General features: G+C 41.0%; 1 protein-coding gene across 7 annotated transcripts in view; it reads left to right on the top strand.

Annotated features, from left to right (window-relative positions):
* Nucleotides 1–1279: 1279 nt before the first annotated feature.
* Nucleotides 1280–26137, top strand: part of LOC113023684 (protein Dok-7-like) — a 70791-nt gene continuing 45933 nt past the window's right edge. Inside the window, exons 1-12 of one of the 7 annotated variants that reach the window (XM_026169943.1) lie at nt 1285–1817; nt 1929–1974; nt 2772–2854; nt 3509–3659; nt 5336–5536; nt 11035–11154; nt 13765–13872; nt 14437–15311; nt 21567–21638; nt 24346–24394; nt 24974–25135; nt 25295–25516. In XM_026169943.1, coding sequence (XP_026025728.1) covers nt 1764–1817; nt 1929–1974; nt 2772–2854; nt 3509–3659; nt 5336–5536; nt 11035–11154; nt 13765–13872; nt 14437–15311; nt 21567–21638; nt 24346–24394; nt 24974–25135; nt 25295–25516 — 2143 coding nt within the window. In that variant the 5' untranslated portion in view covers nt 1285–1763. The other 6 variants (XM_026169941.1, XM_026169944.1, XM_026169945.1 and 3 more) reach the window with 6 other exon arrangements.

Genomic DNA, 26137 nt, shown 5'->3' with positions numbered 1-26137 from the left:
AAAAAGCTCTCAGAGAGAACAAGTCTCCACCAAGGCAGTTATAAAGGGAATAGTATTGTGTTTTATATATATTACTTTAGTTTTTTATTCTTTTTAAACACTCTTTAAGAAATGTACAGTACAGTAAAAATAATGCATTTTGGGGTGAACATGAGAGAAATGCACATGTGTAATATGTAAATGGGGTCAGGTGTCAAATGTGCTAAATTTAGATGCATACTAAAATATACCCAGTATAATTTCCTAAATGCTGCTGATACAAACAAAGGCAGTACAACACTGAGAATAGTGATAAAGATAAAAGATAAAAGTTTGACCTCTTCTTTGAGGTCCAAAGTAACATGAGATTTAGTAACATCAGTAACATGAGACTATATTATTCCTTTTACTCAGTTTTCAATACAATCAGTGGCAGTAATAAACACAGTTTATAGTTCGTTTAAAAAAATATTATTATTAATTCTTTGACCTTTAAATCAGTCTTTTGATACCAAAGGAGAGGTTAGAGGTCAAATTTGACATACTGTAAAAAGGTACTTTTGGTAAGCCACAATATGATGACAATACACACCTGTAAGAATCTTAGCTTCTGAGTTATAAAACTTTTTGCCAATTTTTCGACCAATCAGTAAGTTGACCTTGGTGGATGTAAGCCAAACTGTAACGAAGTATTAACATGACCCCACTTCAGAGTTCATTCAAAACTTTTCGAGCTATAGTGTTTACAGACAGATGATGACAGGCACGGATGCAGGCAAACTACCAAAAAAAAAAAAAAAAAAAAAACAACAACAACAACAACAACAACAACACGACCTCCTCGGAGGAGGCAATTAGGATGCCTAAGGATAAATAAATGTAAGTTGTTGTTCTGGCACCAGCAGTGTGGTTCACCTGTTGTTAGCCGGGCAAATAGCATCATTGATCCTCAAAGGTCAATAGCAGTGGAAGAAGACTGAATACCAGACAGAGCATGCTGCTCTAAGAAAAGAGTGAACCCCGTAAAACCTGCAGTTTGTAAAGTGAAACATGCTGAAATTAACGGCAACAATTTTCCACATTTAGCTCAAAACCTTACAAAAACATGTTCTTAACATTTAAAATTGTGTTTTAAATATGAAAAGTTACAAATATTATATTGTCGATATATATTATATGTCGTTAAAAAATGACTTGAAAAAACATGTTTTTGTAAGGTTTTGAGCTAAATATGGAAAATGTTGCTGTTAATTTCAGCATGTTTCACTTAACAAACGGCGCCCCATAGACACCCCCACCCCCCACAAACACCTTTATTCCAGGAATAAATGGCGCTATAATAATTAATTTAGAGTATTTTGTTTTCAGATTTGAAACTATTTGAGCATTTAATGTCTTTTAATTGGCATTATTCTCCAGAAAGCCTTATGGATTAATTTTGGATTTTCTCAGTTAGGGTTTAGGCTCTACAGATTAGCGTCGAGGCAACATTAATCCCTGTCTGATACCGGACTGAGGGAGAGTTAAGTGAAAGGTGCGCAGACTGTGCTTTTAATCGAATGAACTCCACTGTAAACAATACTTGATGCAGAGGAACAACTGGAATAACAGAGGGCGACGACGGAGGAGGCCGTGTCTCTCACTGCCTCGGTGGTCTGATGGCGCAGGAGGCAGGGTGCAGTCTGCCGGCGGGGGCCCGGACTCCAAAGGCTATTTTGAAAAGTGAGCCCCTGTACGCACGCACACACACACGCACACGCAGCTGCTCGAAACCATGACAGAAGATGACGGACACAGTTGTCGCGGAGGGACAAGTCAAGTTTAGAGATGGAAAAAAGGTTAATTCCACATATTTGCGTCTCATTTTTCACTTTAAATGTGCTCCCATGCCTCTAGGCCAAATACAGGAATCTCCTTTGTGATTTACTTCTTTCCAAACTTCTTCACAGTGGAAGACTCGGTGGGTCGTTCTTCGGAAGCCCTCTCCGGTCGCAGGTTCGTGTCTTTTTTGGCTTCACTTAATTCCCACCCAGATTTTAACATTTCCACGGTGACACTACGATCTGTTGATTGATTCGTGTAACGATGCACTAAACTCTTTGATTTTCCTCCACTTAAACTGATACCAACTTGTCAGTTGGTCTCTTGGCTGTGCGCCACTGAGCGCGTAACGCAACGTATCCGCGTAAACACGTGCGGACATTGTGCAATGCATCAGGTCAATCGATCGAGTGAAGGTATTTTCTGTAATTGATCAGAAAAAAATTGAGTCTGGATATTAAATCCTGGAGGGGGACTTTTGGTGCCAGTTCGAATTAGGGTTAATAATTTGAAAACCTCCCAGTCAAAATCATAAACTGTCACAGTGCATTGTCTTCTCTGTAGCTTGCCATGACTGGGGGCGCATGTCTTGAAATCTAAACAGAGATTAATTTGAGATGCTGTGGAGACAGACATAGATCCTCTGAGCATACAAAAACATATGGCCCAGTGCGCTGCTGCTCTGTCCCTGGAAGAAAAAAATGGCAAGAGTGGTGGGAATAATGGGCAACTCTGCTCTGTACCCTGTGACTGTGCTTGTGTGTGTCAAAACCTGTGTGAGCTTGTGGCTCGCTTTCATTATAAGCTGGACCAATTCATTGTTTTAGGGTTTGTTATGACAGCTGTGCCATAGTAGACAGCAGGCATGCAGCAGGGATTACAACAAGTGACACTTGTATTATTCTGCTATTAAACACGAAATGTACTTTTGACTCTGTCGGCCTGTAATGTTTTTCTCCGCACGTGGTCAGACTGCCTGTCCTTGCTGGTGTATAAGAAGAAAGGGAAGGAGAAGGGCAGCGGCCACAAGGAGAGGCTGAATGTAACACTGGAGGTAAGTTAAGCAGCAGAACAAAGCCTGGCTGTCTCTGATCTCAAGTGCAGGTGCTCTGTACTGGTAGCAGCTCTTTAGTAGTTCTCCTTCACATAAATAAGCCTTTCTAAGCTACAGCTTTTAGGAGACTGCTGTCTCTTCTAGGTACTATAATGTAAATGCCACATGGATAGATAAGGGTAAAGTGGGTTTTGGAGTAAGCTGCTCAAATAGTCAAAAGGGAACTAAAGATGAATAGGGGCACTTTCTGAAAATACCCAATAGGGATGACTCATACTTATTTATCCTCTATATATTAAAAAATAAAAGCAACTTCAAAGTGCACATCATCAGTATCTGAATGAACTCTTTTGTAGAAACAATGTGATCTCATCAGTAAACTGACACCAAATGAACCGGAGGTTTACACACGCTCTTGTAAAATAAACAAGCTGTTTTCTCTGAATCGAGATCTCACTCGTTGATATTACAAATCTTTTTGAGCTTTGGTGTCATGTCCCCAAAAAGCTAGAAAAGTATTACACCTGATGTCAGAATTTCATCTATCTGACCTGAGTTACTCCAGACTAGATCTGTTCCATCTCCATTCAATTTCTAAGGAGCATATCAGTAGTAAAACGCAAACTCTACCTTTGGTTTACTCTGCTTCTTCAGGGGATCTGTGGCGTGGAGCCAGGGCTCGGATACGATGGCGTGTCCTACACCCTCTCCATCCTTTGCTTGGCACACATGCTGGTCCTTGGGTTCAACAACCGGGACACCCTGCTGGCCTGGGATGCCCGCATCCGCTACAGCTTGGGAGAAGGTCAGTGGTTTGGCCTTGTGTAGGTGTAGCATTCTCTAAGTAGAATAGTAGCTCTAGTAGTTGTAGTTATTGTCTCATGACTGCTCATAAGAGTATTTTCCTTGATCTCTGTTGATCTGACCAGAAGCTTACTTTTAATAAAAAATGTGTGGAGAGGCAGAAATTTCAGCAGATTCTACAGACTTAATTGACTTATTGTCATTATTCACTGTTCAAATACTCCTTTTTAAAAATTTAGAGCATTGTATTCTTACTTATCTACTGAATTGAATTGAATTGCTCACACTGCAAACAGTAAACTTTGAAAGTGATCCTCTGTGTGTAAACTTGTGTAAATACATCCCAATTTCCTCATTATAAGGGATATTGAAAAGTAAAGCAATGATAGAAATATATCACCGGTACAGTTTAAAAGGAAAACAAAAACTATTCCAGCCGAACATTTCAAACAGCCATAAATACGAGTGTTTAATCTATTATTTAAAACTCTCAGTTATATCTCAGTAGTTGGCCTAAAATCGTCCCGCTGAGAACTTTCAGAAACACTCTGATCCTGTTCAATGTTTCTCCTAAACTAGTCTTATTAACCATCACCAATATTAATAACTTATTGAAGCTCGGGTCTAATTTTGAACAGCCATGCTGTGAGATGAACTGATATTTCTTTTGAGCAGCACCAGCTGGTCCTATCACTGCTTATATTTCTAAACATTTCTCTGACCATGCAATTCATCCTCCTCCTCCTAAAATATCACCTTCAGGATATTTACAAATGTCCATCTTGTTCCTTAATGTTATTATCCACAAGCATTCTGATCCTCCACCACTACGTAGAAGTCACACAGTGTTATCTACCTTTGAAATCCACAAATGGCCGGTTCTTGATTTGCCTTTTAGGTTGTAATGTCACAGAGCATTATTTTTTTTGCCAGTCTAAGTATTAAGATTAAATCTTAGAAATATTTTGGGTTAACATCACTCAATAAAACTGAGCACTTTTGTTTTCTGGAAACTATCTCCCCTCAATTTACACTGCTGTTTAAGCTGCCAGTTTTTTAAAATTATTATTTTTATTATTTTGCTTTTGCCTGTAAAGCTCCCTTCTGTTTCACATTATTTCATCATTGGAGTATTTAGCTCCTCTCAAAGCCTCAAAGCCTGCTTGTTGCTCTAGCTCTTCGCTCAGGGCGACAAAGTGAGCTTGATCTATTACGTCTTTACATAATGTTTCTTTGAAAGTGTTTTTTTATAGATTTTTAGATGATTTATTTCGTGCTTAGTCACCTACACGGTGAAGGATAATTCCTATCATTTACTTGGCTCTTTCACTCCCATGCTTGTACTCTGTATGTGGCACTGTGCAGTACATGGCTTTGAGAGGGAGAGGCAGTCCTTGGCACCGCACTGGGGCCATCTGCACAAACTGGGCAATGACAAATTGCAGCCTGCCAGGCTTAAAAAACTGCTCAATCATTATTGCCACAGTCATCAGTTACGTGGTGCATATGTGTTTATGCACGTGTGTGTTTTTATGCTCCACCTCATTTGTTACGTGATGGATGTGCTGCACGATCAGTGGCACTTTAGTTGTCTGCAGCCTAAGTGATTCGAAGCCATCATGATTGCATGACCATGAAACGCTCTTTTCAAATGTCTGTCTTTCTTCTCCCTGCCAGTCCACCGGTTTAGCGTCAACGTTGAACCAGGTACCAAACTGGAAAGCGGTCCTGCGTCACTCCACCTGTGCAACAACTTGCTGGTCCTCACCAGAGGCCTCCCTCCCGTCGTCGTTGGCCACTGGAAGTTGTCGGCGTTACGTCGCTACGGTGCTGTGCCAAATGGTTTCGTGTTCGAGGGAGGGACTCGGTGTGGATATTGTAAGTATCTGGTGGACTGAGAAGCTTTAATTTATTTAGCCCTACAGCCTGCACCCAGAAATGAAACACTCTGACATTACCAAGTGAAAAATCATCACTCGCAGTGCCGTACTACATCACGTCCTTTGATGTTATTATTTGTTATGTTTTAGTGGATGATGTCAGATCAGAGATTACAAAACTTCAATGCGATCTCAGTCCCTCAGAATCAAAGACCTTTATATGTTCAGTCAGGTGAAATCTGACATTGTCGACATATAGACATGAAAGGGCTTGTACGTTGACAAAACAGGCCCACATTTATAAAGTGTTCTGGAGCTTTTGATCATGTTACATGACCTTCCTCAGCAGATGAAACTTCCCCTTTTGTCATGAAATTACAGATGTTTTTCTTCTTTTTCTCCATTCTTGACGTATTAGCCTAAGCTGAAAAGTTCATTTTGGAAACTGTAGTTGAGAAAACAGTTTCACTGTTCATTCAGTTGCTGTTGCGCTCATTGCTTTCAATCATATTCTATTGCAGTAATTTAAAGCTCCAAAAGAACTACTAAATGAACTGACAGTCCATTTAATACGTTTTTTAAAAATTTTTAAATATAAAATCATACAAGGTGTGAGCTCGAATGACCACAGAGAAAACTGTGCCTGGTTAATCACAGATTGTGCTCGTCCTCTAGAGACAACCCGAGTATATTCACGGAAATTCAAGGTCTCACTCACTCAAGTGGAAATTGCACACTGAAGGACGCAACAGAAGAAAGTCACCGCCCGTGAGAATTCATTCAGCCACCAAAGACAGATGTTCATCTTAACAATACTTGAAGCTCAACTTTAAAATCTAACCAACCGTTCTTTAGTTAATTCTTTGGTCCAGAAACAGTTGATAGAGTGCACAATCACAGCAGCAGTTCCACTTTTAAAAAGGTCTTTACTTAGGTTAATATAACCTCCTTTAAAGTTTGCTTCAGTGCTCACGGGTTAATAGAGCTGTCACACTAACGCTAACACACCTTTGCAAAAACGTGATTTATTACAAGTGTTTATAGCGTAACTATATCCACTTTCTATGTATGAACCCTCCACACTGCCCACCTGCCCACCAAATAATGGCATGTATGTGTGTGTTTGTGTTGTTGCCAGGGTTTAGATATCCTCTGAATGTCCAGCTCATGTGGGCATGAATGTAAAGAATGACTGGCAGCTTTATGTTTTTAGGTGGGATGTGTGTGTGTGTGTGTTTGTGTGTGTGTGTGTGTGTGAATTAGAGAGGGAGGGGCCAGATACATGGACAAAGGTGATAATGGAACCTGTTTGAAGTTTTCAAGTTGCTGTCACCCAGGTATCTGGAAATACAAGATTAAATTTTTCATTTAGTTAGAACTCTTTGTCCTTGTATGCTGCTTTGCGATTGTCTGTGTTTTTGAGTGTGTGTGTGTGTGTGTACAAGAATAACCACAAGGTCTGGTTTCAGTGTTCTGATGAGCAACATCTATAAATACCAGTCACTCCCCTGTAGTGGACACTCAGCCAGTCACAAATTCCCTGGTGGCTGCATGTCCAATCATAGTTTTCCCCTTCATCTGATCTGCATATTACCCAGCAGTCACAGGGGCAGTAGGAAGAGACTCTCTTGGCATAGCACGAGAAGCAGAAAGATGTGAGAGTCGAGTAGGCAACTGACATTCCTTGCATGAGTGCAAGGTAAAGCGGAGTGTTAGTTTACATTTTCACATGTTTATTTGTAGTTGGTGAGTACATGTGACACGTCCACACCGAGCAGTAGTTTTGTGGAGTGCAGGCTTTCAACATTTCGCATCTAACTCTACCAGACACCTCGCCAGAGCTAATCTATAGAGGCTATAACGAAAACTGATATTTTTTTGCAGAATGAACATCATATTTTTGGGCCATGCCTTGTTCTCTGTAGATCCTCTTGTAAATGCTCTCATGAAACTGGAAACAATGCTTTCTAAATAAGCCAGAAGAGCCACACTTTAACGTCAACGAAGGAAGAGTGGTACAGTGGTTAGCATTCTCATATCTAGTGTCAGTGTCACTGCTGGTAGCATGAGGCGACACCTACAGATGTTGCACAGGCAATCCAGCTCCTCCAGGATGGCACATCAATACGTGCTACTGCCAGAAGGTTTGTCTCCCAACACAGTCTCAAGAGCATGGAGGAGATTTTAGGAGAGAGGCTGGAGATCTGTCAGAATACTAAAAAAAAGACCTTCAGTGGCCCTCTGGTGTGAATGTCTCTGACAAAACCATCCAGGACCAAACTTCACCTGTCGCCTGAGGGCCCGACATCCTCTATGGACCCTGCACCTACTGGCTAGCACTACTGGAACTGGCAGGTCTACCACTGGGACCCTGTGCTTTTCACATATTAGGTTCTCCCTGTGAACACATGACAGGCCTGAAAAGGTCTGGAGAAGCCATGGAGAATATTATGCTGCTTATAACATTTTGTTGGTCACAGACCTCTACAGGCTAGAGAATGGCACACTGACTGCCAGGTATCAGGATGTGGTCCTTGGACTTACTGACAGAGCATACAGTGCTGCATCATGATCCACAACAGGGCCCGGCCTCTTGTGTCAAGAGTGCAACTTTTCCTGGATGTTGAAGAAATGAATACCATTAGTCCCTGGCCCACACCTGCCTGAACTAAATCCATTTGAACACCTCTGGGAAATTATGTTTTCATTGTTGCCAGGCATGCATACAAGCATGTGGGGGGCATACAAACCAGGCAAAATGGCCTAGCCTGCTGAATCTTTTTTCACTTTGAATTCAGCACTCTGCAGGCCGACAAATTTAATATCCATCAAATGACGTGGTATTTTTTCATTCCTGACACATTACCCAGTCCATATCAGTATAAGTATCCAGCATGATATTTTTCCCAGTTGAGATCTAAAGTGTTTTCAAACTGTTCCCTGAATTTTGCTTAAGTTGTGTGTTTTCTGCTGCAAATATTGTGCGATTCCTTTACCACTCTATGCTTGGGGATACTTGGTAATAAAATATGAGTGTATTTAGCTCTACTCGAGTTATCAGTCTCATTAAATCTGTTCAGTAAGCAGAGGAAATTATACTGTTTATCACTCCGCTTTTAATCATGGACAATCTTATGATCTCTATTCATCATTGGAGAAATCACAGCGCTCTTTCACAGACCAGCAATTTTGTGTGGTCCTCTTTGTAAATTTTAAAGGTTCCCAGAAGATTATTATAACATCATCAGTGCAAAGATGTGCAAATGCATTGGAATAATTATGCTAAATGAGACTAACAGTTCTGTGGCCCTTTTTTGCTACAGAAAGCTGGTAGAACTGCTCTTGCTCTTGTCAAGTCCTGCAGTACTTTCTGCTGCATCTGCATTTTCAAAGTCGGCTTCAGAATTAAAGACATGCACTGTAGTAATGATGACAAGCCTTTTTAGTGTCATGGGCACTAATCATGCACACTCAGATAGCCAACAGACCAGGCGGTCCTTTGGGATAGCAGTAATCAGTAATCAGGTCTTCACGGTTGCCTGTTGGGTGTGTGCCTTGGGTTGTAGAGTCACATGCATGCACTTTGTAGCAGTGTAAAGTAATATCAGAGCCCCTTCTATTAGATGTGATAATGAGGCCACTGTGTTCTGTAACCGATGATGTTTGGAAGAGAGCCTGCATCTTAGCTGGATGGATATTTCCTGGCTTATCAGGGCCGCACATGTTCACGGCGACCTGGTTACACAGAAACTCATGCACATCCACACACGCGTCTTTATGCACACATGCAGAGACGTAAATGACGCTCCGCAGAGTTTGGATCGCCGTCAAGTCCTGTGATCCAGATAAAAGCAATTTTAAGCTCACATGCTATGTCAGCAATTGTTCAGTGCCTCTCAGTGGGTAATGGCACACCCACCCCGATCTTGTAGTATGTTAATGCACGTGTTACAGCATTTTTCTTTCGTGTCGTACATTGCACATTTTTTTCATCCTTTAGTTTATTCCCTGTTCTCTTGATGAAAGGGCATTTTAAAAGTAAATCTAACTTTAGCAACTCTCTTGTCTTTTGATAAAGTGTCAAGTGATCCACAGAGGTTAAAATGTCTCTTGCTGTCTCAATCTGTCATTAGAAATGATTTTTTTCTCTTGAAGTGAAACAGTCAAAGCCATCGGGCATCCTTCAGTAGACTGGGTGTTGGATCAAAACCAAACAATGAAAATCCAGCAGATATTAAAAACAGACTGACTGACTGGACAAGTCTTCTTAAAATAGTTTTTAGTTAGTTTAGATGAACACAAATCCCCTGCACACAGGAATGTTTTTTTTCTTGTTTTCAGTGGAAAACGCCGCCGCAACAAGCAAATAAAAACCTGTTTCTTTGAAGATGAATTGTCATACAGCAGAGTTTTGTAAATTTGTGAGAAATAAATGAGAAGTGTGTACAAAAAGGTCTCATCGCTACAACAGCCCCAGAGATAATTGCAGAAAAAAAGAGTTTATTTCAACCTAACATATACCAGTTACTCTGACTGCTACGATGTGTCTTCTTTGTTTAAAGGGGGGCTAATATTATGCTAATTTCCACCTCCGTATTTTTTTTGTATGATTCATAGGTCTAATAGCTCTCACTCTCTCTCACACACATACACACTTTTTTAGCAAAGTGCTTGCTTTCATAGGTCTTGTGGTGGAAAACTGACTGAAGCAGTGTGTCGCTATCACGCTGTTCCACTGACTCAGGGAAAATGCAACACATAATTCAGCTAATGCATTTCCATTACATTTAATGTTCAGTGGTGATATAAACGAGAAACTCTTTTCAATTATTCAGTCTGAGGAGCCACACGGTCATCTGAAAGCATATTGTACCAGCGCTCCTTATTTATTAAAGGAGGGGGCACAATTTCTTTGTGACATTTGGGTTTTTCCTTTAAGAAAATTACTACTATTGAAAATACATTTAAAAGACTGAGTGGCATTATTTAGGACTGAATGATGTTATCATGCCAATAGATTGTGTGTACAATTTTCTGTTTGGGATTCTGAGCTGCTTTTATATTAACAGCAAACTCAGTTTCATACGTTTGTTTTCTTTCTTAGCCAAAACCCTGAGTAATGCCTTGATTTATGGCTGTTTCCCCCCCCCCCCCTAAATGTTTGTAGCGTGAAGTTTTGATGTTACATTATTATTTTTTTTTTTTTTTACTTATTTTTTCCCTTCCTTTTGTTTTCACTGACATCCACCTCTGTGTGGGTTTTATAGGAGAGTGGGAGCTTGAATTGATAGACATTTTATGTAACCTTTAAAAAAATAGCTTTGCCTTCACAGCAGGCTTCTGAACCACAGTGAATATTATTTGACCTTGTTTAAAAATGTTTCACTCAATATTTCAGCAATTTACTACAGCAGTTTTCTCACTTCTGCTGTCTGTTATATTATTTATTAAACTGCTTTTTATGGTATACACATTATCTCCTCTTCGCTTGTCCAGGGGCTGGTGTTTTCTTCTTGTCCTGTTCAGAAGGAGAGCAGATCAGTTTCCTATTCGACTGCATCGTCAGGGGCATCAACCCCAGCAGGGCACCACATGGCCTGCAACCTGACCTGCCAGGTAAAAACACTTAGAAACTGCAAACAGAACACAAGTGAAATTTGTCAGGAATATGTTTACAAAAGTGTGCAAGTAAAAAAATGTAGGTAAAAGATGGACAGGCCTTGGTGATAAGACTGTGGACAGCTGTTGTGGTGGTGATGTGTTTTACTTTAGTCCTTAATAGTCCCACATTTTCAGAGGATCAGAAATAATCAGTCTGTTTGTGTAATTTTATATATGAGCCCGAAAGCAATGCCAGTATAAGCTGGGATAGCTAGGAAGCTATTATTTCCATGTTTAGAAGAACAACTTCCAAACAAGTCAAGGACACTTGACTCGGTTTGTGACTTCCATGAAAAGATTTACCGCCTGTTTCCTGCACATGTTTAACATTTGTGTCAGGCGCCACAGTAACAGAAACACCACATGCTTTATGCCCCCAAGACTCATGCTGTAGATTAAGGGTGTCATTCCTTTGTGTGTGACTTGTGCTTTACTGTAATATATTTCTAATTCCACAGTAATTTTTGCTCCAGGAACTGAATAGAGAGTTTGAATAAACATTACCTTAGCATCAACGTATAATTTTTACAGTTTGTAGTGAAATGAACATTGACACAGCATTGCACATTAGCTAGCATTACTACACTTTTTCTGCATTCAAAATAGTATGTCTTTTTTCACCCGGACCCATTTCCCCCCCAGTCATCCATCATACTGGAAGTCTCTGAAGAATTATTTATATCTCACATGTCAGTAAGCACAGCGCTGTACTGAAGTTTTATACCACTGAGGACAAATATCAGTCCTAAGACTTGTTCTTCTTTAACAGCAAGGGCTTTGCCAGCTTACTAGGACAGGTTTTTATCTGCGTTAACATTTGCATACTGAATCTATGCTTTTCCTCATATTCTCTGCCTGTTGTTGTTTCATTTCTTTGTGTATTCCCTCTTTAGATTAGCTGAATTATGTGAAATCATAGCCAGGAATAATAAATATTCTTGAACTCATGCATAAGACAAACAAACAAAACAGAAGAGCCAGTGATTAAAAACATTGCTCCATAGCCCCCCAGTACTGTTCAGTAGCTCCAGAGGATACCTTTAAATATAGTGTTTAGGTAGGTCTATACATTTCTGAACAGTGACAAAAGTTGGAAACTATGTATAAGAATGACTCATGAAAATGTCTGTGTAGGTTCTCAGTCATCAAGGTCACGGCAGTACAAAGAGCCTGGAAAGAAAGAGACTGGACTTCTCTAAGTTTCTTTTTCCTTTCCAAGCTCCTTATACTCATGAAAATGATAAATGCAGTACTGTTCAGCTAAAGCTGCAAATTCTGCACTTTAAGCCCACATTCATTACATAACTTTATGCGCTACATATTTTATTTTTCGCTTACTATAAATCTATATTTAAAGATAAACATTGCAAGTGCAAATACTGGTATTGGAGTAAAACATGTGTACAGACAAACTAGGACTAGATCAAACAAAATCAGGGCAAATAGCTGTGTGAATGCGTTGAATATCTGGGTCAACCAGTTTGACAGGAATGGGGGAAAAATGAATTCCAGGTTGAAAATAAACCAAAGTTTATTCCAGCATTAACCAGCCTGCGTCATCAGCTATGAGGCCCACTGTAACCCCACTGTGACATTCAGTGCTGAGAACTGGCTATAATTAGTCAAGTAGCTACGTTAGCAAATGTTAGCTGACACCTCACATAGTGTAGTGAAGAAACTTGGCATCTACATATTAGCATTAGCTGCTGGAGTCCAGGGAGTAGAGTTCCAGGTGTTAGGTTGTTGACACCTATACAAGCACCCACTGACCCACTGCAATGTGCGGACACTGGTGCGCACACACACTGGTGCGCACACACAAACAGGAGCCATGCTGCCCCTCTAACACTCACTCACCTCTACAGTATGTATATATAGCAGGAATTAGGAGTGTAATTAGCAAGGTTTTACACAAAATTAGTGTTGTAACAGATTGTCGAGGCGCCTATAGCGTCCTCGGGAGATGTTAAATTTACAAGCTGTTGAAAGAATTAGATGGACACACACACACATGCACACACACTCATATTTTAAAGAGCAGTCTGATAAATGCAGCAGATGTCTTACAACTTTAGTTTTGATTTTATACATTTTGTATTAAGATCACAGCAGCATCTGAAATATACTTAACACAATGAAACACTTTATTATTGTGCTTAAAAAAAGTCAAATGTCAATGGCCTGGTGTTTTATTCTGCAATGTAACTTCATGTGAAACTAAAAGCACACTCCACCATTCAGTAGAACCACCTTTCGTAGTAGTAACTTGAAGTATAATTTTCATGAACTTATTAAATCATCTCATTGTTGTGGACGAATTTCGGCCATGTCTTCTTTACAGTGTCGGTAGATTGAGGTTTGTAGGTGTGTCCTACCTTTCCGCCCTGTTTCTGCTCCCATCCCGATTTTTAGATTTGTTGCTGTCATCAACTTAAAAGCAAAAACAAAAACAATGAGCTAACATTTTTCATTAAATAGTAAAATGTCTCAGATTTCTGTGTTGTAAAGTATGGCTTAATGAGATTTGCAAATAACTGTTCATTCAATTATTTATTTACGTAGCAGATCCCAGTGCCGATCCAGCTTCAGCAGAGGAACGAATCAACCTCGAGGCATCAGTGCTGGAGAAAAGACTGAGCATGTTGTCTCAGTGCAGCTTAGCAAGCAGCACAGGTACGTTATTTTGTAAAGTTCACCTCAGCTTATACAGCCAACACATAACTCTTTTCATAATGTTTCATAAGGAAAAATTGCATCATCTGAGGACCTTCAGATGTTTCTGTGAACTATGAATCTCTTTCACGTTGTTGCTCCGTGCATATTTGGACCGCTGACCTGACCACACAGTCGTTTAATCCCTGCTCTATATTCATGCTGCTATTTCGGGATTTTCATCGTAATTATGTGTGTACATATGTGAATGTCAGTATAGTCAGAGCAGATGATTCATGTCTGCTGAGAGTTAGTGAAATAAATATTTCCTTTTCCTGCCTGCACTGATTAGCAGCACCTGTTAATGACCTGTACTGTAATTAATGAGCAGATGATTGAACACTGACTTCACAGAGTTGTAATAATTTGCCCACAGCACCAAGTTAAAGGTGTGATTTATATATTATTGATTAAACATCACTATCTGCAGTTTAACTTGGCGTTTGGTGCTTACAAACTGATTTATTTCAGTGTGTGTCTCACTTATTACTCATTACAGTCAATTACCTTTCTCTCCCTCTTCAGCCTCCTCTTACAGCTGCAGTACATCTGTTGCTGGAGATGACCACAGCAGTATTTCCAGCTCTTCCTCCAGTCAATCAGATGCGAGCTATGGAAGCAGACTTCCAGTGTGGGCGGAGCCATTAGGCAGACTGCACCTCTCCAGTGAGACAGCTTCAAGCTCTTCCACGCTGAAAGCACTGGCCAGTTCAGATGACCGGCTTTATTCTGCTGTAGTGGGAGGCTCCAGGAGCCATCCCTCCTCCACCCACATCCATCCTCGCGGTCTCCATGACAGCGGGCGGCAGAGTTCATTAGACAGTGGGATTGGGATAGCAACAGGCAGCCACTCTTCTTACTCAGGGAGCTATTCCTCATGTACGGGGAGTCTGGACATGGCCAGCGGGGGAGTAGGGGAGGAATTTGGCTCGGTGGCCAGCCTTCCTCCTGCTCCTTCTTTTCCTTCCTCACCTCCTTCTGCACCACCGCCAACTCCTCCTTCTTCTCCTTTTCAACCCATGCTTATCCCAGAGGGGAACACAGCCTCCTGTTCCTGCTCCTCCAGATCTGCATCTCGTACATCTCGAAGGCATAGTGAAGAATACCGGATTCCCAGTCTGCTTAGACTGTGGTATGATACCCCCAGGAGTCTGCTCCGAGCTCAACCTCAAAAGAAGCCATGGTCCCACGGAGCCCAGTCTGAGCTCAGCAAAGACAATAAGAGCAGTGGAGATGGAGGTGATGGTCAGGGACAAGGAGGAGTGATGGCTCAGTGTCAAGTCATGATGCAGCGCTCACACTCCTGGGGTAGCGAGAGGGCGCCCTCTGTGGACAGTGAGGGGAGGGCCACACCCAGACCCTTGTTGGTCCCTGGAGGCTTGTTTAATGCAGAAAAGCAGGTACAGGGAGGGTCACAGTGTTTCACTCCCTCATTCTGTTCTCTCTGCTGTTTCCATAAAGAAACAAAACAAATGAAATACTAATAATTACCAATCATTAAGTTAATCACTCTTGCTAATCATGCTATACTTTGCCCCCACTAATGCAAATCTCCATAACTCACTAAATAAACCCACTATGGCGTATTTCTATTCTTATGCTATTAAAAGAGATCTTATGTAACTCTCCTGTGTAAATAGGCAAGAACGTGCTCCCAAGTAGAGTTTGGAAGTTATGGGAATAGGAAAGAGAGCAAGATGACTATAAGTGATATTCCTGAAAATCTGGGACCTGTTGTCAAAAATATTTAGCTCTACTAGAGTTGAGGTACCTCAGTGAAATTAGTAGAAAATACATAATTCCCTGTCTAATAAAAGAAAACCTTCTGTGTTCAAACCCCTATTTGTGTGAAAGTACTGAAACATTATTATTTATTATTACATTTAAAGAAGTATAGTCAATCATTTTGCAGAATAAGACCCTGAGTTACTAAAATACAACACAAAAATATCACTCGCCAGATTTTTTCCTGCTTTCAAAGAGACATTTTAATGTCATCATGTCTAGAAAACATATAAACAATTTCATCATGTAGTTTTTTTTTTTTTTAATTTCAGCTTCATTTGTATTTTTATTTATCTTTCAACGGTAAAAGAATCCTCAGAAAACTTCCTGGATCAACGTCAAGTAAAGGTGAATCAAATCTGTCTGTAACTTAAAAAACAGACAAATCAACCACCTTAGTGCAGCAAATAAGCCTGAATCACATCCCTCAAAGGTTCAAAAACACTGGTTTTATTAATAAAATCTATAATGTTCTATTTTATGTTCTTTAATTAAAATAAAAATAAACCACAGCTGTTAATGCTGTGATATATATGCAACATCTGCAGAAAAAAGTTAAACTATTGTATTTACATCCACCTATCAATAATTCTATGTAGACCGAATACTCCAATTATCTATCTAGTATTTTTTCTCTTTAATGTCAGAAATTCTGTTGCTAGTAAAATCAAGAGGAAAAATATTTAAGAGCTTGGATTAAAACAGAAACTTGCAGTGGAAGTTAGTTGAAAGTGGAACACCAACACCTGCTAAAATATACCCTTAAACAGTAATTTGGTGACTTTTTTAGTGGGTTTTCTTTTTAAATTAATAGCACCAGAGATCTCAACTTAAGTCTATTTTAATAAGTCTATGGTCTATTTTCCTAAAGCACTTTTCCTCTGTTTGCCCTCTGCTTCACAGTATTACATAACCCTGCAGTGTTTGCAACTGATGCAGCAGCGCTTCAAGCAGCAATTATCTGGCCTTTTCACATAGACACCACTACTTGCTTTGGAACTAATGACTAACTTGGGTGGCTGCTTTTGTAATTGTGATTTACAGTACAGTCGATGCTTTAAAGGATCATTAGGAAGCTGAAAAAACTGTGGAGGGGAGAAAAAAATCTGCCAGAGGAGCAGAAAAGTAGGAAGAATGAATTTCTCTATAAAATATTCTGTTCTGTGATTCAAGCTGAGGCGCTCTAGCATTGCAAACCCTTATCGATGTATCACAGGGCTTTAGGGACAAAACTTTTTTCCTTTCATTTGTTTTAAAATGTGATTTCTTTTTCGCTTCGTTCTGTTCTACAGTGCGGTGCTTTTCTGCACTTGCAGCATGCTTCCTGTGTCTCTTCCATATGGGCAGTTTAGGGTCCAAATGATTTTAGATGCCTTTGGCCTGAAAACCACAGGGTGAGGAACCATGGTGAGAAGACTTAGAAACAGGCAGAAGTATGTGTGAACCAAAGCCAGGTTCTTCTCACTGTGAGGTGACAGTTCCACCCGCTGAGCCACTCAATCGCCCATATATAGGAAAACAAAATCAGTGTGGGTGTCTGTCGCACACCTGTCTCGAGCTGGCGTTGTTTTTGATTTTCATACTTTTGTCTGAAACCTCAAATGCTCTCAGAAGAGACTTTCCCACATTGTGTGTAATTAATTTTTTGATGGGTTGTGAAAAGCGCTTCCCCCTTGTAACAGGCAAATTATCATCAGAACAGGAGAGGAAACAGCATGTCTTGTGATTTCTGACAGGTTGTGTAGGAGTGTGTGTGTGTTCATTATACAGCGTGCATGCTGCAGAGAGTGAGAGGGAGCAAAGGGGACTGAAAAAGTTAATAAGTAGTGATGAAACTGGCTGAAATCCTCAGAGAGGAGAATCCCACTGTGTGAAACACAAATGAGTTTTCCTTATTTTCATTCCTCAAGAGTTGGTGGTTCAGTGTAGCAGAAACTCAGCGTCCTTCATGTTTGGTAATGGTTAGAATACCTAAATTCTAGGGGTGCAACGATACTCGTATCGATATTGAACCGTTCGATATAGTGCTTTCGGTTCGGTACGCATATGTATCGAACAATACAAAATTTGTAATTTATTTTATCAACTTTCCTTCTGACGATGCTGTCTGTGTTGAGCGCTCAGTGAATCTGCGTTCGACTACTCCGCCTAGGCTGCACTGTCGAGCGCAGATCCACTGAGCGTTCAACACAGACAGCATCGTCAGAAGGAAGAGCGCAGGGCAAGCTAGCGAGACAGAAGTTAAGCTCTCCTTGCAACATGGCAAATTGAACCTCCCCCACCCTCATTCAGATCTGGCGTTTGGAATTATTTTGGTTTTCATGTGACGTATGACCCTGAAGGTAAGCGCGTCATGGACTAAAGTAAAACAGTATGTTGGATGTGCCACGCAATGCTCAATTACATGGGTGGGAACTAGTGTGTTAGCGCAGTTAGCTCGTTAACTGTTGGCCGTCTAGCCCCAAGCAGGGGTAGCTCGTTAACGGAGATTTGCCGTGTTGTGGCGTTAACGTCATTTCAACGAGATTAACACTGGCAGCACTAGTGGGAACACAACGAATATGACTGCAAATTTACGCCGACATCATCCTAGTGCAAAGACAAGTGGAAGCAGACAAAAACAACAAGCATGCATGCTACAAACTTTACCCGAGTCATTTAGACAGCCGTTAGCACATGATTCTCCTTATGGGGACCTGATATGTTTAATATTGTGGCGAGCTCAGACAAGGAGGAGACGGAGGTGTCGTTTGGTCTTGCTTCCCGTGAGCTAGCCAGGGAGCACAGCCGTTTATTGACATCTGCAGAAGAACACTGCCGCTAGCTAACTGCTCAGCGCAGCAACCGCACAGCAACAACAACACACAGAGCGCCCTCTGACCCCGGAAGGACACACCGTCGCAGCGAGAGGGCGTCACCCGTCACTATGGCAACATAAACAAAACATAACTGTACAAACAGAACCCCGAACAGCCCTGACCCGCTACATAGTCCCCACCTAAGGGGTCAGTCGTCCCCGACGACCCCATTACCCCACACAAAGTCCTGCAAATGTCCAGGTGCCTTCTTTTGGCGCACCGGCCGGTCACGACCGGCGGGGGAAAAGTCACTCGGGTCAGAACATGGGGTGCCACCATCATCCCACTTCTGACACCAATGTGGCAAGCTCAGACAAGGAGGAGACGGAGGTGTCGTTTGGTCTTGCTTCCCGTGAGCTAGCCAGGGAGCACAGCCGTTTATTAACATCTGCAGAAGAACACTGCCGCTAGCTAACTGCTCAGCGCGGCAACCGCACAGCAACAACAACAACAACACACAGGGCGCCCTCTGACCCCGGAAGGACACACCGTCGCAGCGAGAGGGCGTCACCCGTCACTATGGCAACATAAACAAAACATAACTGTACAAACAGAACCCCGAACAGCCCTGACCGCTACAATATGCTGCTGAGAATATAGCCCAGAAGAAGCGTATAGTATAGCTTTAGCGTATAGTATAGATTTTGGAAAGAGCCATTTCTCTGTAATAAACTCTCTTTTCCAAAGATGAGTGATTCCTCAATCAGATACAGGGCTGGCAAAATCGCTAGCCCCGGGATGTCGGGCTACCAAAGATCTATCTCTGCCCTGCCCGTCGGGCTATTGTAGGAAGGAAAAATATATGTCAATGCTTTTGCATTCTTTCGGAAATGTAGCTGGGTAATTATGTCATTGGCATCGGTGAGCCACTGTCAATATGTGACATATTGAAATCGCGTTTGAATTTGCGCTTGTTCTTTGCAATCGCGCACTGTGTATAGAGAGCGACAGCACTGATTGGTGAGTGATGATAATTTGCGCACCAATTCCTCTGACATCGTCTTATCAATCGTTAGCTTACTATGCAAACATGACAAGTGAAATCTCCCGCAGCAAGCTTAAACATATGAGAGGTTGATCGCGCAGAGAATCGCTGACCGTTATGTGAGTGCGTGTGTAAAAGCAGCAGGATATATATTTTAGTTCTGCTGAGCCAAATAAGACAGGTCAGGGTGAAGAAGTGACAGCCAAAGAAAAGCTTACCACAAAACGGAAAAGTTATGACAAATCAGACTATAAGGCAAAAAGAAAGTGCAGCTTTATGGTTTCATGGACAAAAGAATTTCTGTGGCTGCAACCAGGGCTGCACATAAGTGGTCCGCAGGTGCGCATTCGCTGTCAAAAAAACCCAAAAAAAACGCGCACAAGATATGAAGTTGCAACGCGTGTTTGCATACATAAGATTTTCTGGAGGAGGACAGACATTTGTTTAAAACTCTTAAAGATGTCGAAGAAGCTCCTTTAAGCAATTACTTTGGTGTTCCTCCACCTCCAAAGAAATGTCAGAAGGAGTCCGAACCACAAAAGAAGCACGTATTCTCGGAAAAGTGGTTGCAGGAGGTGAGCTGGCTTCAAACAAATGATGAACGCACAGAGATGTGGTGCGGAATGTGCCGTGAAAATCCCACTCTAGCGGACAAAAACAGTGCCTTTTATATGGACGCAAACACGCGTTGCAACTTCTTATCTGGTGCGCGTCTTTTATTTTGACAGCGAATGCGCACATGCGGACCACTTAACACTTAACTTAACATAATGTTCTGCCGGGTGTGTTTTTGGTTTTCTCTCGATTTCTGAGTCGACAAGCGCCTTTGTTACTGGGACCAGTCATTTTAAGAAAGGCCCCCATTAGAACCCATGAGAAATGCAAGAAATGCATTATTGCTCAGTCTGCAATATCTTTCCCAGAACAAACACCAATTGCAAATCACATACTAAAAATAAACCTGAAAAATCTGTTTAGAACAGCGTACTATGTTGCAAAGAGTGAACTACCACTGGCAAAATTTAGCAGTCTTTGCAAACTTCAAAAAGCAAATGGCCTAGATCTTGGTTCCACTTGTCTCTTACCCGAGACTTCAGTGGAAATTTCAAATTCAGGATCTGACACAGACTGATTCATGTCCTACACAGTTCTTACAAGTTCATAGAAATTTCTGTTCAATTAGAACCAAGTATTTGAGTTGATGATTGTAATTTTTATACAATGTTGTAATTTGTTTTTCAACAATTTTTTGATTAATGTTTTGTTTCCTTTACAATATTATACTTTAATGTATAATTTTGTAAAGGAAACAAAACAGGAAACAAAACATCAATCAAAAAATTGCTCTCTTTTTTTATTCGGGCTACTTACATTTATTTTGGGCTACCAAAAACTGAAGAGTCCCTGCCCGAAGGGCTACCAGGGATTTTGAAATTTTGAGAGCCCTGAGATATATTTATTTTTTTAATTACTTTTGTTTCAGCAACATTACATTTAAAAACTGTACTTTTGAGTTAAAATATATATTTATAATTTTAATAAATGACAAATTAAAAAGGCATGAACATTTTTTTTGTATCGAAAAAATATCGAACCGTGACACCAAAGTATCGAACCGAACCGTGAATTTTGTGTATCGTTGCACCCCTACTAAATTCACGTGTACCATCATGTCTGTTGAGACAGACTGTATGATGGATAATATCTGTGAAACTCCAGCCTGCTGTGTTATTAGCTGCTGAGGAGAGGAGTCTGAGCCAGCTATCCTTTAGTCTGCCTCTAAAGATGTCAGCTCTAACCTCTCAGCTCTGCAGCTTTTTTTCCTCTTCACCTCTTGTTCTCTGTTCCCCCTTTTCCTAAGTCTTTCTCCAAACCAGTTTATTTTCAAGCCTCTTTGGCTATAGCTATTTTGCCTCCCTCCTCTGCATCCCCTTTCTCTGTACCTTAAAATCATGCCTTTTTCCTGAATTTTGCAGTAAAAGCAATTAACCGAGCCTTGACAGTATGTCCTCTTATCTCCCACCCAGTGCAGTCATGGTTTAGACAACTACATTACACAAGAGCAGTGGCGGTCAGTGAGGAACACAAGCTACACGCAGGTAAGATTGCATCTGCCCATTTTGGCTTGTGCAGGGCAGGAGCCATAAAATTACTTTTGTAAGATTAAAGCAGGTCTTCAGCTGCAAGAATACTCTGCCCTTTGGAATTAGAAGGGTTTCTGCACTGATTATCTCTAATGATTGCATCTTCAGTCACAATGTTAGAAAAAACAAACAAACAAACAAACAAACAAACCCCAAATATGTATAAAAGCCAGGGGGAGTAGAGCTATTACCATTTAGTCAGCTGTGATAAAATAAAGAGGTTCACCTCACACAGATGTTGCTCCCAACACAAGCGTATTGTTTTTTTGTTTTGTTTTGATGCTATAGAATTAGATTTACTATAGAAAATTCAAATTCTGCTCGGAAACAAACACTGTAAGTAATAAATATTGTTAGTGGAAATGGCAGACATTCGGTCTTCTGTTCATGCATCCTGCAGTGACTGTTTTGACCTTTCCAAAAAGCAAAGTGGTCATTAAAATTCAAATGAACTAATAACACTCAGACAGTTGTATTTTAAGGTCTTTAGAGACTTGCACAGTGATCAGACGGGTATTTGGACCATTTCTCTGGTCTCATAAATAGATCTTGGATGTCTAACCTGAATGACTCTATCCACATCATGCCACAGCATCGATTGGGTTAAGGTCACGATTCCTTGAGTTGGCGATTCACAAGCATTCATTTTCTTCTTTTTCAACCTTTCATAGTTACAGTAATTGGTTTCATTGTTATGTGAATTACTGGCCTGAGGTACCAAAGCAGTCCCAAACAATATATATGTTGTAATCTACAGATGTGAGGGCTATAGGTCTGTAGTCCATGAGTCTGTCTATATCAGTCTTTTTGGGCATAGAAATGATAGCGGAGGCCTTCAGACAGGTGGGAACGGTGGCATGAGTCATGGAGAGTTTGAATCCCTGCCAGTTGGTCCGCACAGGCTTTAACCACAGTCCCTGGGATGCTGTCCGGCCTTCCGGGATTCACCCCAGTCTCCTCCTGACCTCATGTTCCTGGAGGTACAGGGGGGATGTGCTGGGTGAAGGGGAGGTGGGGAGCAGGGTGAGTCGTGGAGGGGTGGTCTCAAACCAAGCAAAAAAGGTGTTGAGCTCCTCTGCAAGTTTGAGGCTGCTGTTAGATGCTTGTGCTGTTTCTACTCTTGATAGGATTGGCTGTCCACCATTACACGAAGAGCACGATGCTCAGTACTAAAGAACTCAAAGGTAAAAGCTCAAAGCGCCCGCAGCAATCTCTTCACATTAAAGTCTCTGTGTATGTGTCCACTATAAGAAAAAGGAAAAGTGTTAAAGGAAGGTCACTACAAACAAAATTACTGCTCTCTACATAAACATTTCAGTCTGATTCAACACTGCAAAACACTGACTGCTGAATGTCTTTTGAAATAACTTAATTTGAAAGAAAAAGGCAAAACACACCAAAATCCTAACTGTAAAGCATGGTGGCAGGGGCATCATGGCTTCGGCTGCCTTGCTACCTCAGGGGCTGGTCACACTGGGATTATGGAGGAAATTTAACAGAAAAGTGTCAAAGCTGTAGTTTATGACCTGAAGTGTGGGCAGCTAAGGTGATCAACAAGAAAACAACCCAAAGAAAAGAAATAAACCAAAAGAAAGGAACTGTTATCAAATGGTCAAGCACTGGCAGGTACTGACCTTCATTTTAATGAGCTGTTCGGACATGACCCGAAGAGTGTTTTTAAATCAAGACATCTCAGAAATCTTTGTCCTGTTTAACCTGCTCATCATCATACAGGAAACATCTGATACAGGCTGCTGCAGCTAAAAGAGGCTTAACGAGTTACCAAGTTAAGAGCTGACTTCTTCCATCTGGGCTGTAAATAATCACTACTTGTCTGAAATGAAGACAAAAATACAACTGCTTTTTGGTTATTAGTCAAACTGAAAAACTTAAAACATCAAGTTTTCATTAATATCTCTATACCTACACAACGTTTATGCTCGAAAAGGAGTAGAATGAAGTTTTAACTTTAAACCCCCCCTTTTCAAATTCCATTATTTACTAATCAATATTCAATCGATTATCCCAATGAACCAAAGCAGATACCCTTAGGCAAGGTTATGGACATGGATTCAGAGAGATGCAGGTTCCGAATTCTGCTTGCAGTGTGTCTAAAAGATGTGTGCATAGTATGTGGATTGTAATGTAGTGTCCCTGCAGATAAGCCTGTGGGGGTCACAAAAAGTTGGCAGGCAAACGAATTCTAGTCTACGCTGAGGCTATAGAACGCCTTTAATAGTGACGTCTCAGACGAACAACAGTGAGCGCAGTAGCCCCACCTGCTGTTCACACCTTCTATTTGCAAGCACCAGCCAAGCTTGAAGACGGGCTTTAAAGAGTGGTCTTAAAAGGGTCTTAAACATTGAAACATCGCATTTCAAAGTGAATGAACTGAGAGGATGCATAAAAAGACAGTAGCAGAGTTGCTACTCTTGCAGAGTCCAAGAATCAGTGTATGGAGCTGATTATGGGCATACTAGGCCCCTTTAAGGCCATTAATAAGCATAATTGCATGGTACTTTAATACTCTGAATGGACGACAAAACGCAGCTTCGAATGTTTGTCTTTAAAACTGAGCTGTAAATTGAGACGTTTTTGATTCAATTCAAAAGCACTTTAAGGGAAATCTTTAAAATAATTGTTTGTGTCCCGTATGTTTTAGACTGACAGCTCTCCACTGATGCACCGGACACCTTCTGCAGATTCACAAGGTGTGTTTGTTAATGAAACTGTGTCCTTATTTCATTAGAAGCACTGCAAGATTCTTCCTCCATACAAAAACGTTCTTTCCCCAGAAATGTATTTATATTGTAAATATATGTTTGCAGTTTGCAAATGCAGTTCAGGAAACACAGGCTATATTAATCCAAGTACTGCACTGATGTACAGTTTTATTAATGTACTTTAGATGAGTACTTTTTTGCTTCCACTCCAGTACATTTTAATGAGAAATTATGTTTCAGTACATTTATTCAAAGGGAAAATTATCAGTTACTTTCACTTAAAAAGTGAGAGTTTAGCAAATATGAGTCACCGCTGAGACTGAACTACCCAACTGAAAAGGCTGTTAAAAATGACCTTCACCTAAAATGGTGAAATAAATACATGCTGTCTATGGATCAGTAATAATAATTACATAATTTAACTACGTCTGCTGGAAATATTAATAGATGTTTAGCTGATTAATGTTAAATAAGAACTTAAGCGACTGTTTTTTACATCATTACTTAATGTATACTGCATACTGAATGTTTGAGTCTAATCCTAGTGTCCTAAAAATGTGTTTCCAGACTCTCCTCTCTGTATCAGGGAGGAACGGCACGACAGCAGTGACATCAGTGACATCAGTTCTAAGCTTGCAAGTCTGAAGAAACTGTTGCCATCTCTGCTCTTGCATGCCCCTCCACCACCTCCTGTCCCACCGAGCATGCACAGACCAACATCAGCTTGTGGTAAGAAAATTTGCAATAAATCAAAACATCTCATGTTTTCCTGGTGTAACAGTTTTGTTGTTGCCATACTGACTTCTAACTCTAAAATGAATTACATGTAACACTTTTTGTCCTGGAAACAACAGATTTAATTCCCCTGCTTTCGGTTTTCTCCTTCAGGCATGTTCAGGTTTTCTCACGAGGCTCCTCCGCCTGCATCCCAGGACTGCGGGCCTTGCAGTAACAGCAGTACTAATTATGTCAACATCCCCGTTAGCCCTCTGCTGTATAAAACTAGAGAGCTACTCTACACAGAGCTGGAGCTGCAGAAACCCAGCTCGGCTCCAGGCTCCAGTCCGCACAGTGCTGAGAGAGGTAACTCAGTGCAGCTCTGCAGACTCCGTAAGAACATTGCACCTCAAACAGTTTTAGATAACTATTTATCTTTTCCTGCTGCTGCTTTCTTTTTTGGTTTTATATATGCCAAGTGAATAGCTTCAAATCCCATTTTGCGTGCAATATCTCCACTGTTATAATGCATGGCATGTTTGAGACGTTGTTAGAATATAGAATAGCAAGCAAAGCTGGGGCAAACAGCTATGAAACAGATGGTTGATTTGTTGATTATTCTCTGCATATCTATCATAACAATATGATAGGTATGATGGGGGTCACTGCACTTAGTGCTCTGATTACCACTGGGCTCTTCTTGAGCATCATTTAATGGTAAGCCACCACTATGGATGCCACAGGATGTCAGTTACTGCTTCTATCTGCCGGTTCATACTGGGCAGTATACCGTCCTTCCATGATGGTTATTTGGGGATCTTATGACAGCAATATCCATCTTTGGCCAGCTTATTATCACAGGCAGGTGTTCATAGCCCCCTTGTTGTTGTACCCGGTATAAGGTACTAGGTTGCAACTTTCACCCAAGCGGGTGGGGCTGATGATATTCTCCCCCCAACCTGTCGTCTTGGCTCCCCCTTGCCGTAGCATGTGTGTTGTACCTTCAATCTCTAG

Source organism: Astatotilapia calliptera, chromosome 6, assembly GCF_900246225.1.
Source record: "Astatotilapia calliptera chromosome 6, fAstCal1.2, whole genome shotgun sequence".
Taxonomy (NCBI): Eukaryota; Metazoa; Chordata; class Actinopteri; order Cichliformes; family Cichlidae; genus Astatotilapia; species Astatotilapia calliptera.
The sequence above is the reverse complement of the archived record's forward strand: the minus strand, read 5'-3'. Positions and strand labels throughout refer to the sequence as shown.